General features: G+C 52.7%; 1 protein-coding gene across 1 annotated transcript; it reads right to left on the minus strand.

Annotated features, from left to right (window-relative positions):
• Positions 1 to 3359: 3359 nt before the first annotated feature.
• Positions 3360 to 13545, minus strand: REC8 (REC8 meiotic recombination protein). Its single transcript, XM_066631300.1, has 16 exons — positions 13490 to 13545; positions 13302 to 13370; positions 12584 to 12726; positions 10813 to 10888; positions 10063 to 10177; positions 9846 to 9930; positions 8856 to 8929; positions 8622 to 8757; positions 7980 to 8043; positions 7037 to 7128; positions 6611 to 6708; positions 6325 to 6468; positions 5420 to 5486; positions 4374 to 4519; positions 3587 to 3635; positions 3360 to 3424 (listed from the first exon to the last, which is right to left on the minus strand). The coding sequence occupies exons 1-16, from the start codon at positions 13543 to 13545 to the stop codon at positions 3360 to 3362; spliced, it is 1479 nt and encodes a 492-aa protein (XP_066487397.1).
• Positions 13546 to 14856: the final 1311 nt, after the last annotated feature.

Below are 14856 nucleotides of genomic sequence, written 5' to 3' on the forward strand. Positions count from 1 at the left end.
CCATCAAGAGTGGCTTTTTTCTTTTTTGAAGGGGGAGGAAAAAGAGAAAGGTGAGGATCCTGGGTTAAGCTGACACAGACCCCCAAGCCTATGTAGGTCTACTCAGAAGTAAGCCCCATTTGAGTCAGTGGGGTTTACTCCCAGGAAAGTGTGGAAAGGATTGCAGCCACACCCAACAAGATTACAACTCACCCCAAAGTAGATTGGGGCTGCTCACACACACACACACACACACACACACACACACCCAGCATGCAGATGCCACCCCTGTTCCCCCCAAGCAAGACGGAGGGGTGCAGGCTGGGGCATTTGGACATCCCCCCCACTAGGAGCAGGTTGGCTCCTTCCTTCCCAAGCAGCCTTGAGCAATCCCAGAATGCCCAGGGCGAGGGGCACACTGGGAATTGTAGTCCTTGGGGCAAGGCTACACATGGAGAGAGCTCCATGATGAGATGCGGCACCTCTGCCTGCCCAACCAGCCTTCTCTCCCACCTCCCCCCAGCCTCACGCTGTCCCACCCACCTCCTTCACAGCTGCAGAAAAGCAGCAAGTCAGCAGGTAGCTCAGTGAAGTGGAGCAGAGCAGCCTCTCTCCCTGAGATGCCTGTTGACGCCCCTGGAGGCTAGCCACGCCTCACTAGGGAGGCGGGATGCACAGATTGAATACCTCAGCCTTACAGGGTTGTTGTGAAGATAAAGGAAGAGGAGGAGCTATGTACAGGAAAGGATGGTATAAAAAGGTGAAAAATAAAAATCTACAATGAAAAGGGGGGAACTAGGCTCTCTGCCACAGCACACACTCCAGCTGGAGGTGGTGGCGGGGGGGGGGGGAAACCTTCCTATGAGCCCTTTAAGCAGTATCCCAGACCCAGGGAACAAATGACAAGGGATGACTGCACTGGAGCCTCCAAGTGACATCTGGCTGGCCAATCTGGTCTTCAGGTGGCTGCACCAGGGCTGCCTTTACCAGGATGCTTGTCGGGCTAGAAATTCAGAGCTGGAGGGGCCCAAATGAGTCTGCCTTGAAAGTTAAAGGAAAATAGTTTTATTTAACTGGAAAACTAGCATTTTAACAACAACTCCCCCCCCCCACCACCACCACCAAACCCACTAGCAAAAAGCTCCAGAGGAGCTGGATCTTGTCTTTGGAAGGTCCAGTCTGGGTCCACACAGAAGCCCCCCTGGCGCTGAGATCTGCGGAGCAGGAGCTGCTAACTGAGGTGGAAACGGACACCACGTCGAATGCGAATCTGCCCAAAGGGCTCTGCTTGCTCCAGGGACAGGTACTGGGAGGCAGCAAGAACTGTTAAGAGAGTAAGAGCAGCCCTAAGCAGGTTAACGCACTGGCGTCACCCAGTCAAGTCAGCCTGTTCACCCAGGAAAAGAGGGTGGAAATCTGGGCCTGTTTTTCAGAACCCTGCAGACTGCCTCCCAGTGTGCCCTCTCTCTTCTTTGCAGACACAGATGATGGTGGGGTGAAAGAAACATTGTAAAGCTATGTAAACTGCTCTTAACTGCTCTTATAATGCTGTTGTACAAATCTATGGTAAGGCCACACCTGGAGTATTGTGTCCAGTTCTGGTCGCCGCATCTCAAAAAAGACATAGTGGAAATGGAAAAGGTGCAAAAGAGAGCGACTAAGATGATTACGGGGCTGGGGCACCTTCCTTATGAGGAAAGGCTACGGCGTTTGGGCCTCTTCAGCCTAGAAAAGAGACGCTTGAGGGGGGACATGATTGAGACATACAAAATTATGCAGGGGATGGATAGAGTGGATAGGGAGATGCTCTTTACACTCTCACATAATACCAGAACCAGGGGACATCCACTAAAATTGAGTGTTGGGCGGGTTAGGACAGACAAAAGAAAATATTTCTTTACTCAGCGCGTGGTCAGTCTGTGGAACTCCTTGCCACAGGATGTGGTGCTGGCGTCTAGCCTAGATGCCTTTAAAAGGGGATTGGACGAGTTTCTGAGGAAAAATCCATTATGGGGTACAAGCCATGATGTGTATGCGCAACCTCCTGATTTTAGGAATGGGTTAAGTCAGAATGCCAGCTGTAGGGGAGAGCACCAGGATGAGGTCTCTTGTTATCTGGTGTGCTCCCTGGGGCATTTGGTGGGCCGCTGTGAGATACAGGAAGCTGGACTAGATGGGCCTATGGCCTGATCCAGTGGGGCTGTTCTTATGTTCTTATGTTAACCCTCTCCAAGGGTGGCTGCCTAAGAACATAAGAACAGCCCCACTGGATCAGGCCATAGGCCCATCTAGTCCAGCTTCCTGTATCTCACAGCGGCCCACCAAATGCCCCAGGGAGCACACCAGATAACGAGAGACCTGCAAGGCTTCCTGGGAATTGTAGTTAAGAACATAAGAACAGCCCCACTGGATCAGGCCATAGGCCCATCTAGTCCAGCTTCCTGTATCTCACAGCGGCCCACCAAATGCCCCAGGGAGCACACCAGATAACAAAAGACCTGCATCCTGGTGCCCTCAAGGCACTGCACATTCCAGCCAGGCCGTGGGGCATGGAATCATTGCTGGACTAGTGAGAGGCTGCACAGCCTTCACTGGCAGGGCTAGTGGAGAAGGAGAGCTAACCCTCCCCCAACCCCCTACCTACCCAGGCACAGGTAGAAGAAGCGGCAGGCAATCAACCGTGAAGCTGTAAGGGGCACCAGCTGGTCAAACGTGATTTCTTCGACTTGTTCAAGTTTGGCTGTGACCAACCTGGAGGAGAGGGGAAGACGGGCCAAGCCTGGGTTGCAGGAGCAGCTACCCCACAGAGCCCTGATGTACTGTGATTCCTGATCTGGCCTTGCCGGGGGGGGGGGGGGGGTTCTCAAAATCAACACCACAAGGAAGCAGAAGGAAAAATATGGAAGCCCTCTGCAACTTATAAAAGGCTACCAGCAGAGACTGCTCCACCCCCATTCTCCTGGAACTTTCTGTCCCCCATGCAGAAGGAGAAGTTTCTCTACTATTTTTGAAGCACGACCTTCTTAAAAGTTGTGGGATTATTTGGAAGGTACAAGTGGTCCCAGACCTCTAATTTCTCCTTGAGCCGAAAGACATCTCAAAGGTCAAATCAGATAGGGCTACTTGCAAGAAATGCCACCCAGAACTCCTGGCTTCCCATCACTAGGCACTGGAGCCCCTGCTGTTCAGCCACACCTGCGTACGTAGTCCAGGGTGATGGCCTCCTTCTCCACAGGCAGCTCAAAACTTATTTCTGGGAGTTCAGGCACCACGGGCAGCACAGCTTCCTCCGGCTCTAGGAGGACCCTGCAGGAAGGAGGGGCAGGCTCAGAAGGAGACCTGGCTGGAAACCCATTCACTGGGGGGGGGGGAGGGGAGACTCACCTCTCCTCAACCGCCTCCAGGCTAGGATGAGGTTCTTCCTCTGACGTCTCCAGGGAAACTCCTGCAAAGTGGACAAATACTGTGCATTTTATGGAAGGTTTGGTGCCTGTGGGAGAACTAAGGGGTTTCAAATAAGGGGAGTGGAACAAGCACAGCAGACCAGCTCCACACTACCCTGCTTACACAAGGCAGTTGACAAGCTACCTGTGCCATCCCTACGCACCTGACGAGCCCAGGTGTGGTACGCTGGGTTCCTCGGCCGCTCGCAGCTCCTGCCAAAACAGAAGTGCCAGCAATCAGAGCAAAGAAACAGAACTGGTTAGGGGAGGAGTCCTGAAGATGTTTGAGCTCCCCCCCCCATCTTCACCTGATTGGCCAAGCTGCTCTGACATCACCGAATGTTTGTGGATATTCTATCTGCTTAGGGGAAAGGTCTCAGCAGTTGATGGTGAACTAACTTCCGCTCAGATGAGGGGAGGGCCACCTGGAAGAGCTTGGGTAGGGTTTGTATAAGGCCAAGGAACCAAAAAGAGGGCACCCTCTTAAACAGGAAGTGGGTCGGCGAGGGAGGTCAAAAAGGCAGCGGACGCAGCACAGGCACGGCTCTGATTAAGAGCCCAAAGGTGCCACTACTCCAGCAGCATCTTCCCCCCAGAGACCAACACAGCCTTCAAGGAAGCTCACAAGCTGGACCTGAAGGGCAACGGCCCACCTGCTATTCTAAGGCTTTCCTGTCTAGAAAGAAAATAGAGGCTGCTATTCTGACAATATGGCTTTCCTGTCACTGTTGCTAGACAGGGGCCATCTCGGGGAAACAGGCTTCAGTTGCCGGCATCCAGACACTCTTCCTCCGTTTCCAAATTCCTCTTTTGCCCATTGCCAGCGAAGCCAGGAAAATACGTTTCCCATTTCTGACTGCCAGAATCCAGCGGGTGGGATCCAGCATCAAAGACTCCAGAGGCCGGGCGGAAAGAGCCCTGCAATTCCACCACGTTGGCCCAGCCCATTACCTCCAGCTCACTGGGCACTTCCACTCTCTGCACTGCTTCTTCTGCCCTCTGGGCTTCCTGCTCTGCCGCACGCTGCCTGGCGTAATCCATGGGCTGCAGGTTGGCGCAGCGGGCCCAGAGGTGGTGGAGGGTGGGGTGCATCCATCCTGAAAGGGGACAGGGCAGGGCTTCACCTTTTGCCTGGAGCAACTGAGGGCTGCTCAGCTGGGAGCACTCAGTGGCCACAAGAAAGTCCTGCTGTGTCCAATTTGCAGCCAAGGTCTGATCACGCCACCCCTGGCTGAGCATGATGCTCTTCATGGGAAAGGCCACATGGACCCGGGGAGGATTCCGACACCTTCCCAGGAAAGAGGCAAAGAAGACTGGGCAGCTTGGAGAGCCCCTGACCCCTTTTCTCCGTCTGTTGCTTAGCCCTGCTCCGCTGAGCTCTTCTTCTGCCCCCAGTTTCAGAGCAGGGACAATGAGCTGTTAAATACTTTGCATGCAGCCTCTCCAAGGAGGGCTGGAACAGACCCCTCTGCCTGAAACCAGGGAGAGTCATTGTCAATCGGTGCCAGCAGTGCTGAACCTGATGGACTAAGAATCTGCCTCAGCAGTGTTCACAGCTGGTGGAGAAGGTGGCCTGGTGCGCTCCAGTCCTCTGCCGCTCTCTCTGTCTGCCACCCCCAGTTTCCTCTTCACAGAAAACCAGTTAATTTGGGTGACAGCACAACTCATCCAGGGTCGGGAGAGAGGGATTGGATATCCTCAGTCCAAGGTCCGAGCCATCACGCCATGCTGGCTTTCTCAAGCATTTGCACAAGTTGGCAAGGACAAATAAGCCAAGGACTCGGGGTACGAGAAGAGCCCCTTTGGCTCTTGCTTTCTTCTTGGCTGGTCCCACCTATCAGGGCATCAGCATCTGTTTTGTTCCTGAGCAAGAGAATTGCTCAGGGGACAGTCAAGGAGAAGGCAGGAGGCAAGGGCTTGGCTACCTCCTCTGGATCACATGGGCAAGGAGGAGGAGAAGGAAGTTCAGCACAGCTGAAGCGCTCACAAGTGCTCACCATATGTCGGACTTTCCATGAGCTCTGCTGGGGTCTTCAGCCTACTTGGTGGCAACAGCACCGTCTTCTAGAGTAAGGAAGGGAGACGGCAGGTGTCAATAAGAGCTTTCAGTGTTCGGAGAGGAGACTTCCTGGGTCACTCTTTAGTTCTGGCCATGGACTGCACCCTCAGAGGCAGAAGGTACTTAAAGAAAACCAGGCCACAACCCTGCATCACAAACGGCCTGAATTCTACCAACTTTATCAATGGCGCAACAGAAATCTACATGTCATCACATGTGTGGTGGTGAAGCCACCAACACCAATTAGCTGAAACGGTGGAGAGAACACGGGACATTCACAAATATTCCAGTTGCTCAGGAAGGGCAACTCCCAGAAGAGATACTATCCAAATTTTGTGAGGGATGGTAAATTCGAGCTTGGATGGGCAGAGGGGCTGGATTTTGCTTCTTGAACTAACCCAGGGGCAGGCTTCTAAGGGTCATATACTGGCTCACTCTGCATATGTTTTTTACTGTTTATGCTAATTATGGGCAGGGGGAGAACTCTGCTGGGCTCTGAAGACCTGCCTCTTCCTCTCTGCAAGTCTCCCACAGTCCTCCCTGTTTCTTTTGAGATTTTGCTACAGTCTACAGACACCAGCAAGCCTCTATGCAAGCTTATAGGTCGGAAATTTGATTTTTTTTAGGAGAAAGCGAGCACATTTCAAGATTCTCAGGATACTAAATTCCACACTCAAAGCTGAATTCTAGTCCTTTCGAATGCCCAGACTGTGTACCCACCGCCAGACAACACTCTCCTGCACTGCCAAACACCTGCTTTCCCTGAAACAGCAATTCATTGGACCAGAGAGGTGAAGTCTCCTGGCCGCTCAATTCCCACTGCTGCACAGTCCCAATGCTTACGAGGGGCTGACACCGGGTTTGGGTATCCAGGATCTGCTTCTGGAAGTCTTCCCTGGAGATCTGGGTCACAGTATCCGAGAAGAGCAGCTGCCTTCGTCTCTTGGCAGGCCGGGCCGGGGATGGCTCGTACACAGGTAGGCGGAGCTGAGAGAGCAAGGAGGACCAGTGAGTGTCCTGCAGCCGTTTCTTCCTAAATCGACACAACACTCCTGGGCAGTTGCCCCCTGACTGCAGTGGGGCTGGCACAAGAGAACTGGATGCTCTCCCAGCCTCAGTGTCTCCTTACCTCAGGGCTCAGTGGAAAGGGCTGCTCTAACCTGGGGCTGACCAAGGGTGAACGGGGAGAAGGCAGCAACGGGGGCTTCGCTGAAGGAGGTGTCACCTCTGGGGGGAACCAACAGGGCTTGGGTTAGTAGACAGACAGACAGACAGACAGACAGACAGACAGACCACCAGGTCATTTAGCCCAGTATTATTTGCTCAGCCAGGCAGCAACTCTCCATGGTCCCGGGTGAAGAGAGACCTTTGCCACTCCTGCCGCCTGAGACACTGCGGACCAAACCAGGACCTTCTGGGTGCAAAGCTGAGACTGCAAGCCTCCCATGTTTGGGGCAAAGGGAGCCTAATTTCACCGCCAGCCAACACGGTTCAAGTTCTGTCTCCAAGTTAAGTTTGCCTTCTCCACCCCTCTCCGGCAACCTCCCCAACTCACCCCAAGGCTGCAGGGGGGGCTCCTCTGGGAGTCCCACCTCATCTGTCAAGAGAACTCCCATCTCCCTGGCTGCCGAGGGCTCTTCCTCAACCCTGTGGGGGGGGGGGAGAATGAAGATGAGGCCCACATTCCTTGTGGTGGCAAAGACTCTTCTCACGGCAGGAGCTCTCACATCAGTGACAGCGAGAGGGTGGCCTGCAGCACAGCAAGGGAAGCTGGCCTTTATCCCCACAGGCCGACAGTCTCCAGGGCAGCAATGAAGGAGGTCCAGGTCCCAGTTGTGTGCAACACAAAGTCCACTCTCAGAAGATGGGCGTGATGCCCAAGTGGGACAGAAGGAGTCCTACACGCTCTAAAAAATAGCTGGGGGCACCCTGATCCAGCCTGGGCGCATGGTATTGGGGGGGGGGTGTTGTTTAACCCTTTTCCCCTGCACCATTTTCAGGTTAAAGCCCATCTGCCAAAGGGTCAGGTTGCACTTAAGCAGCTGCTTGCAGCACAGTACCACTCTGGGGCAAACTGTTGCGGGGGGGGGGGGTATTTCTACTGGTTCCTTCTGCCTCCTGATCACACCTCTGTTTTGCATCCTATGCCAGTCTGCCACAAAGCCACCCCTGGACACTTAGGTACTGCTGCCCCACTTCTGACAGGGTCACAGCTGACAGACCAAAGTCACATGGTTGCTGTCACAGTGGAGCCAAACCCCCCCCCCCCGCCCGCCATATCCTGGGTGAACACAGAGCACTCCTTGACCTCACTGTCGGCTCCGGTCAAGCAACCCACACGTGCACCCGTCTTGCCCAACCTGTTTGACCCAAGGCAAAAGTGGGCACGCAAGGGCACCCCGAGCACGATTCCCGTCCCCGGATTGTCCCGTCTGCCTCCTCTGCTCCCCCGGGGACTGAAAAACAACACACTGCCCACCCCTGCTCTGTCCCTTTACCGTGTGGGAGGTGAGAGTTTTGACGGCCGCAGGAGCTCCTGCTCTCTGGCTTCCTCTGCAGACACTGAAAAAGAGAAAAGGCAGGCACTGGAAATGGATGGACGGACAGCCGTGGCCACTTCCTTCTGCTGCATGACCCTTCTGTACTCCAGCACAGTACAGGGATGGGCCAGAAGCATCCAACCTTCAAAGCAGTTGCTCCACCACCAAGTGCCACTCGCTTCCTCTGGACCCAAGGAACCCCGGTGGCCACCAGCCATACCTATGGTCAGGCAAGCCCCTAGGCGTCCAGGGCTTTGTGATCATAACCAGCACCTTGAATTCAGCACGTCAGAAGAGCCCAGCTGGAGCAGGCCAGTGACCTCTCTCATCCAGCATCCTGCTTCCAACCAAAGAACCAGCCAGGTGTTTCTAGAAGCCCACAGGTAGGGCGAGAAAATTATTGTTGCCTCCCCCGCAACTGGCATTAGAGGTAGACTACCTCTGAAGGGGAGGCTCCATTAGTTATCATGACTAACAGCTGATGACAGACCCCCTCCCCCAACACCGTGTGTTTTGTGGGCTTCGATGGAAGGAGGCATAATATCAGCAGTGCAGTAGAGCTCCTTACCCCAGCTTTCTTTACCAGTCCCCTCTTCTTACCTTCCTCTGCACGTCTTTTCCTGGGAGAAACCAGGGGCGACTGTGGAGGTCTCCCTTCACCGGGAACCAAGAACGCTTCCTGTTCCACCAACAAGTCAATCTCCTGCGCTGTGATTTCAGGCAGGTCCCGCTCATCCTGTGACAGACAGAACAGGACTTGGCCACCTGGAGCCTCCTGCAGACAGCCAGGCAGCTGTTCTCCTCCCCAACCTCCCACCCCAGCTCGAGACTCACCTCAATCTGCAGCAGCATGATGGGCTCCGCTTCCCGAAGAGTGATGGCGTCAGGGGAGACTGTGAGGGGCGGCTCTTTGGCTGGCGGGGGGAACAAGGGAATGAAGGGGGCAGAAAAGCTAGGGATGACTTAGCCACTTCCTCTGGTTGGGTCCTGCCTTCCAGCCTAGAACCAGGCTGTGAAGCAGCTTATAATGCAAGCCAAAACTAACAACCAGCCACATGGTACAGGTGGGTTTGAAGGGCGGTTTTGAAGGAAGAGTTATGAGGGGTTCCTATCTCATGCAGACCAAGTCCTACCTGGCTCCACCTGGGAAGGGACAATGAGCTCTAGTGGTGTAATTAAGGGGGGCAAGGGGTACAATGCCCTGGACACAAAGCCTTGAGGGGTGCTTTAGAGGCCTCTAAGATGTTGTATGGGGGTGTAAAAAATGGGGGGGTGATATGGGGAGTATTAAAAAATGTTGTTCCCCTGGGTACCAGATAACTTTGCTATGCCACTGATGATCTCCCTCTGAGCCCCCCCACCACCACCGGAACCCAGCTCAGTCCCTCTTCTCCCAGTTCTAGCTTCTAAGGGCTGAACTTGCGCGCATACGTTAAAGCCCATCTCTGAAGTCTTGAGAAACAGAAATTCGTGTTAAATTATTAAAACTGAGATCATCGGGATCCTGGATTCTGCAGCCTAATACTCTACCATTTCCAAAATTGCAAATCACACAGAACTCACAGGGCACGTCTGTGAGGATGAGGGGTCTGTGATCACCACCTCTCAGACCCAGCCAGGATTAGGGGCTGCTGCAGAACCGGAACTGTCCCATCCCAGGCTCAGAAAGGGACCACCTTTTCACCAGCAGAACCTTTCTCAGTCTGATTGTTGTCGCTCTGGGGGTGGGTGGGAACCGAGAGCTCTCCAGTCCCACTGACAGTGTCATTATAGGCACCACACCCATCTTTTTTCCTTGCCTTGACCTCTCCATTCCTGACTCACCTGCCCTCCTCCTCTGCCGGGGAGACGGAGGAGATCGTCCAGGTGGGCTCCTTTCAGGGGTAGGTGCCTCCAGGATGCACCTGACCTGCAAGGGATGGATCAAGGGACAGAATGGCACCTGTTTCCTGATCTGGCACCAGGAAAGCCAGGACTCACTAGCCGTGGGCAAGAGAAACAAGAGCGGGCAAGAGACAGTACTGAGGAGCAAGACTCTTACATGCGGAATAGATATGGGGCTGGGAAGCAGGGGCTCCATCATTCCAAAGAAGGGGTCAGGCGCTTTCTCCATGGCTTCCATCAGGGCCAGTTGATCAGGGAGCAGCAGCCCTGGCCTAGAGAATTGGGAAAAATAGAAAGCAAAGGGTTAAAACCACAGTAAGGATCCCAAAAGGCCATGCAGGCCAACTCTGGTCTGACCCTACAGTCACTGGTCTACCAGTGACTCTTCTGAAGGACTCTTGGGAAAAACAACTAAGTGTTTCACATATATGCATAAGCGCCCTACAGGTAGACCACAGCTGCGATACAAGGACATCTGCAAGAGGGATCTGAAGGCCTTAGGGATGGACCTCAACAGGTGGGAAACCCTGGCCTCTGAGCGGCCCACTTGGAGGCAGGCTGTGCAGCATGGCCTTTCCCAGTTTGAAGAGACACTTGGCCAACAGTCTGAGGCAAAGAAGGAAGGCCCATAGCCAGGGAGACAGACCAGGGACACACTACACTTGCTCCCAGTGTGGAAGGGATTGTCACTCCCGAATCGGCCTTTTCAGCCACACTAGACGCTGTTCCAGAACCACCTTTCAGAGCGCGATACCAGAGTCTTTCGCGACTGAAGGTTGCCAACATGATATGTAACTGAGCAAAGAGGCGCCTTTTTAAGTGGTGCTCTTATGCACAAGCCCACACAGGGAAACCGAAGCCAAACCAGGATGTAAAGTCGCCGCGGCGGGGCGTGGAGGTCACTCACTGCTCCAAGTCCGTCAGGTCGATGCGGATCTGCTGATGGGCCCGGCTGAGCCTTTCCAAGATGTGCTGGATCTCCTCTGAAAGGGAGAGAGGAGGTTGGGGTGGAGGGGACCACATCCAGATGTACCACCCCCTCATTCTCTCATCACAGTTGTTCACATGAACCAGAACCTGAGGGGCCTCTGACACTCCAGGAGAACTGAGAGGGGTAGGGAGCAGTGGTGTAGCTAGAGGGGGGGTGCAATGCACTAAGTCTGCAGGGAGCCCCACGGCAGAGTGCAAGGGGCCCCTCCCCCTCCCCTTCAGAGTCACTCCAGGCAGTGGGAGCAAAACAGAGGCGTACACAAAGGCAAAACTCTGTACTCCCTCTAGCTACTGGTGGGGAGCAAGACACACAATTCCAGGGGAGGATGACATAAATGGTACTGACTTTAACATACAGGGTGCCTTAAAAAAAATGTACACACATTGTAATGAGCTCTAATTCACAGATTCTGTACATCATTGCAGATAACCTGCAGCACTTGAACATCTCAGGGAAGTGACTGAAGAGAACTGTGGAACCATCCCAACGCACACAGCACCATGGATGTCGATAGATCCCTTAGGACCCGACTTTCCAGCACCGATGCAGCCGCAGTGCAGCCGCAAGAGAAGGGAACAAACACCCCTTTACCTTGAGCAGACCGCCGTGACAGCCCATCACCGCAGGATGCTTGCACCCTGCATTGGCACAGCTGAATCAGCTCCAGAAAGCTGGGTAGGATTGGGCCCTCAGTCAACGGTAAACAGATACCAGTGGGAAACATTTTGAGTACTTGGTCTAACTAACTAACGAAGAGCCCAATCTTGAGCTTGGAGTGCTGGCTTACCGCCAGTGTGCACCATAGCAAAAGTGCCGTAGAGCTCGGCTCCACCGGATCCTGAGCCCCACGTCGGGCTGTGTGCCAGACACGGGGCTCTCCAACTCTGCACTGGCTCCAGAGCCGCCACAGAATCAAGCAGCCCCATTGTCGGGCTACTGCCCTTACCCAGGGAAGGGGGACAAAAGTCCCCTTCCCCCAATGAGCTACTGTGGGCTGCCCGGTTGCACTCAGGAAGCCACAGTAGCCATTTTGGTGTTGCGGCAGCCCCGCACTTCGGGCAACTCAGGATTAGACTGCTCCTAACTAGCTAACTAAGGGTACAATTCTAACCAACTTTTTCAACACCGAGGTAAGGGCAATGCAACTCCAAGGTAAGGGAACAAACATTCCCTTATCTTGAGGAGGCCTCCATGACTGTCCCCCAACTAAATGTCCCATTGGCACAGCTATTTCAGAGCTGGGAAGTTGGTTAGAATTTGGGCCTAACTAACTAACTAAGGCTGCAATCCTATACACACTTTCCTGGCAGTAAGCCTCATGGAACACTATGGGGTTTACTTCTGAGTAGGCATGCATAGGATTGTGCTGTAGGTCAAGTAAGGTTATCTTGGCACCAGGATACAGGTCTCTTGTTGTCTTGTGTGCTCCCTGAGGCATCTGGTGGGCCACTGTGAGAAGCAGGGACTAGATGGGCCTTTGGCTTGATCCAGGAGGGCTGGTCTCATGTTCTTAACTGCTTCTGTGCACACCATATGCAGTACGTATGTAAATTATAGCATAATCAATTTGACACTATGGTGTGTGTGGACATTTTGTTGCAGGGATGCCCTATAAAGGGAGAGGAAGTTGAGACAGGAAGAGGCAGAGTTGCATCATTAGGGAAAGGATGGGAAGGGGAGTCTGTACCGACGAGGTATTGGCATTGGCGGCTGTAGACAAGGACCACTCCATATTGCAGCTGAGCAGAAAGGTAGAGTGAGAAGCGAGGCTGAGGAGCGCCTGGAATGGGTGGCGGGACCTTCACCAGGATGTAGTCCATGATCTCCTCACTACAGAGGAAGGAAGAGAGAGATGTCACCTGTACAGCTGTGTCCTACTCCAGCCAACCATCCTTTCATGGGTATTCCTCCATTCAACCTCGTCTCACATTACCCTTTTTGTCCTGGGAAGGGGTAGAGGGCTAGCACAATAGCTCCTACCTCCTGGAAGATCTTCCACCAATTCCTGGACCTTTACCAGGCCTTATTCACCAACTTTCAAGCTGATCCCTCAGGACTAGAAACTTGCTTTGCTCTTTCTACATGAATTTCTACAAGCTTGTGCAATACACTCACAAATGCACAGAGACTTGAGCATGACTCAGAAGCAAAAGAGGATATTAGAGTCTCTCCTTTCCTTCCGTTTTAAACACAAGGATTGGGGGAGCACAGACAGAAAAAGGATAGGAAGCTTTTTTCTTGCAATGGCATCTGCTGGGCCATAAGCCAGATACATGACACTCAGTACCCAATGCTGATCAGTGCCACAAACTGGTTGTCCATCATTTCTTCCATCCCTCCCTGGAGACACCTGTTGCACCACATGTTACCTGGACAGCCTAGGCTTCTGGCCTGCCATCACTCACCAGGTTTGCGGGACGTTGACTTTCAGGTACTCCCGCTTCACCAGCTTGGTAGCACCAGTTGCTGCCAGCCTGGGAGACAGAGGAAGGATCGTCAAGAGGGCGGGGGGGGGTCTGCGGGGGCTGCCAGAATCCTGCACTTGCCCTCAATACTCCCGCCTACAGCACCCCACACACTGCAAGGTAGTTACCAAATCGTAGCAAAGCATCCCGTGTGACGTTGCAAAACATTGGGGTAATAGAACATGGTGGAACGGAAGCTTCTCCTCCTGCAGGCTGTGAAAATTCAAGGTACCCCACTCTCTTGCAGCACTTCACCTGACAGATGACAGCCCTTTCACAGGCAAGGATCCAGTAGGTTTGTGCAACTATATTTATGTGGACTGCTCAAAGAACCCTCTTCCCCAGTTTACTACAGACTAAAAATACTGAATGCTTTTAATCCCTCAAATTGTACCCTAAAACAAAGATGATGATTGCCCTTCCTAGGGCTAATTGGAATTATTTAATTGGGAAGCAGACTGAAGCCAGGATCCCAGACCACTGCATCTCATATCCAATTCATTAAGGGAGATGAAAAACCACAAAATGCCAGAGGTCTCTGATGACTTTTAAGAAAGAAGAGTGATATGAATAAACGGTCAGGGTGACAAGCAACTTGCTCAAGATGGCCTCTTTGGGGCAGAATTAATTAAAACGATCAAGAGAATTCATTACATCCTAGGAACCAACTAACAAAACAGACCCAGAATGAACAACCACAACAAAGTTTTGGAAGGAAGAAAAAAAGACAGTTAACACTCTAGTTGACACAATTAACAATAAATACAATAACTGGGGGAAAATGATTATTAGCAAGAATATATTAGCAGGAGGAACAGGCAACAATTTATAAGCTAACAAGCAAGGATCAATCAGGAATTATCTTGGCTCAACTACGCAACATGGATAATTACAGGAGGTTGCACCAAATGAGATTAAGAAACCAAACTGATTATATCAAGCAACCTCCACGTGAGAGATGATATAGCAACACAAGGTGCTTTTCAAGGACAAGGTCTCTGGAAAAGTCAGCAGATGAGCCCAGGAATAAATAGGAGCACCAATGAGATGGACAAGATGTAATCCAGGCAGGACTAAGCCATTTAGATCTAAAGTATGTTTTATAAGTAAAATAAGGTGCTATTAACCGGTGGAGGGTATCAATGAGAGTCAGAGAGATCAAAACAAGTTGATTGTCATGTGTTAAGCTCTCCGGATACAGTAGATTTAATTTAATATTGCTGGCTATGGAGAGGAAAGGGGGAGAATTAATGAATAGGAGCTTCGAGGGGGAATCTACTATGCCAGTAGTTGAGATCCCTGGCAGTAAATAAGGATCCAGCCAACTCTTGGGACTCCCATCTCAGTTCAGTTCATTGGGGGGCTGCTCCCTGACTGGCATCCCAGGGGGCTCCTGAGGCTAGGAAGCAGGAACTACAGGGGGGGACATAACACTAAGCCCAGCAGGCTGCCCTTTAGTGCTGCCCCTACTGCTGCTCTTAGGACCCTCTCCCCA

The sequence above is a fragment of the Tiliqua scincoides genome, chromosome 5, assembly GCF_035046505.1.
Source record: "Tiliqua scincoides isolate rTilSci1 chromosome 5, rTilSci1.hap2, whole genome shotgun sequence".
Lineage (NCBI taxonomy): Eukaryota > Metazoa > Chordata > Lepidosauria > Squamata > Scincidae > Tiliqua > Tiliqua scincoides.

Excerpts from the sequence above, each read along its gene's own strand:
- REC8 (XM_066631300.1), bottom strand. The coding sequence starts at position 13,545 with ATGTTCTATTACCCCAATGTTTTGCAACGTCACACGGGATGCTTTGCT. Across the intron at positions 8,044-8,621 it reads GAAAAGACGTGCAGAGGAAG|TGTCTGCAGAGGAAGCCAGA; the intron begins GTAAGAAGAGGG and ends TCTCTTTTTCAG. Across the intron at positions 7,129-7,979 it reads AAACTCTCACCTCCCACACG|GGTTGAGGAAGAGCCCTCGG; the intron begins GTAAAGGGACAG and ends CCCCCCCCACAG.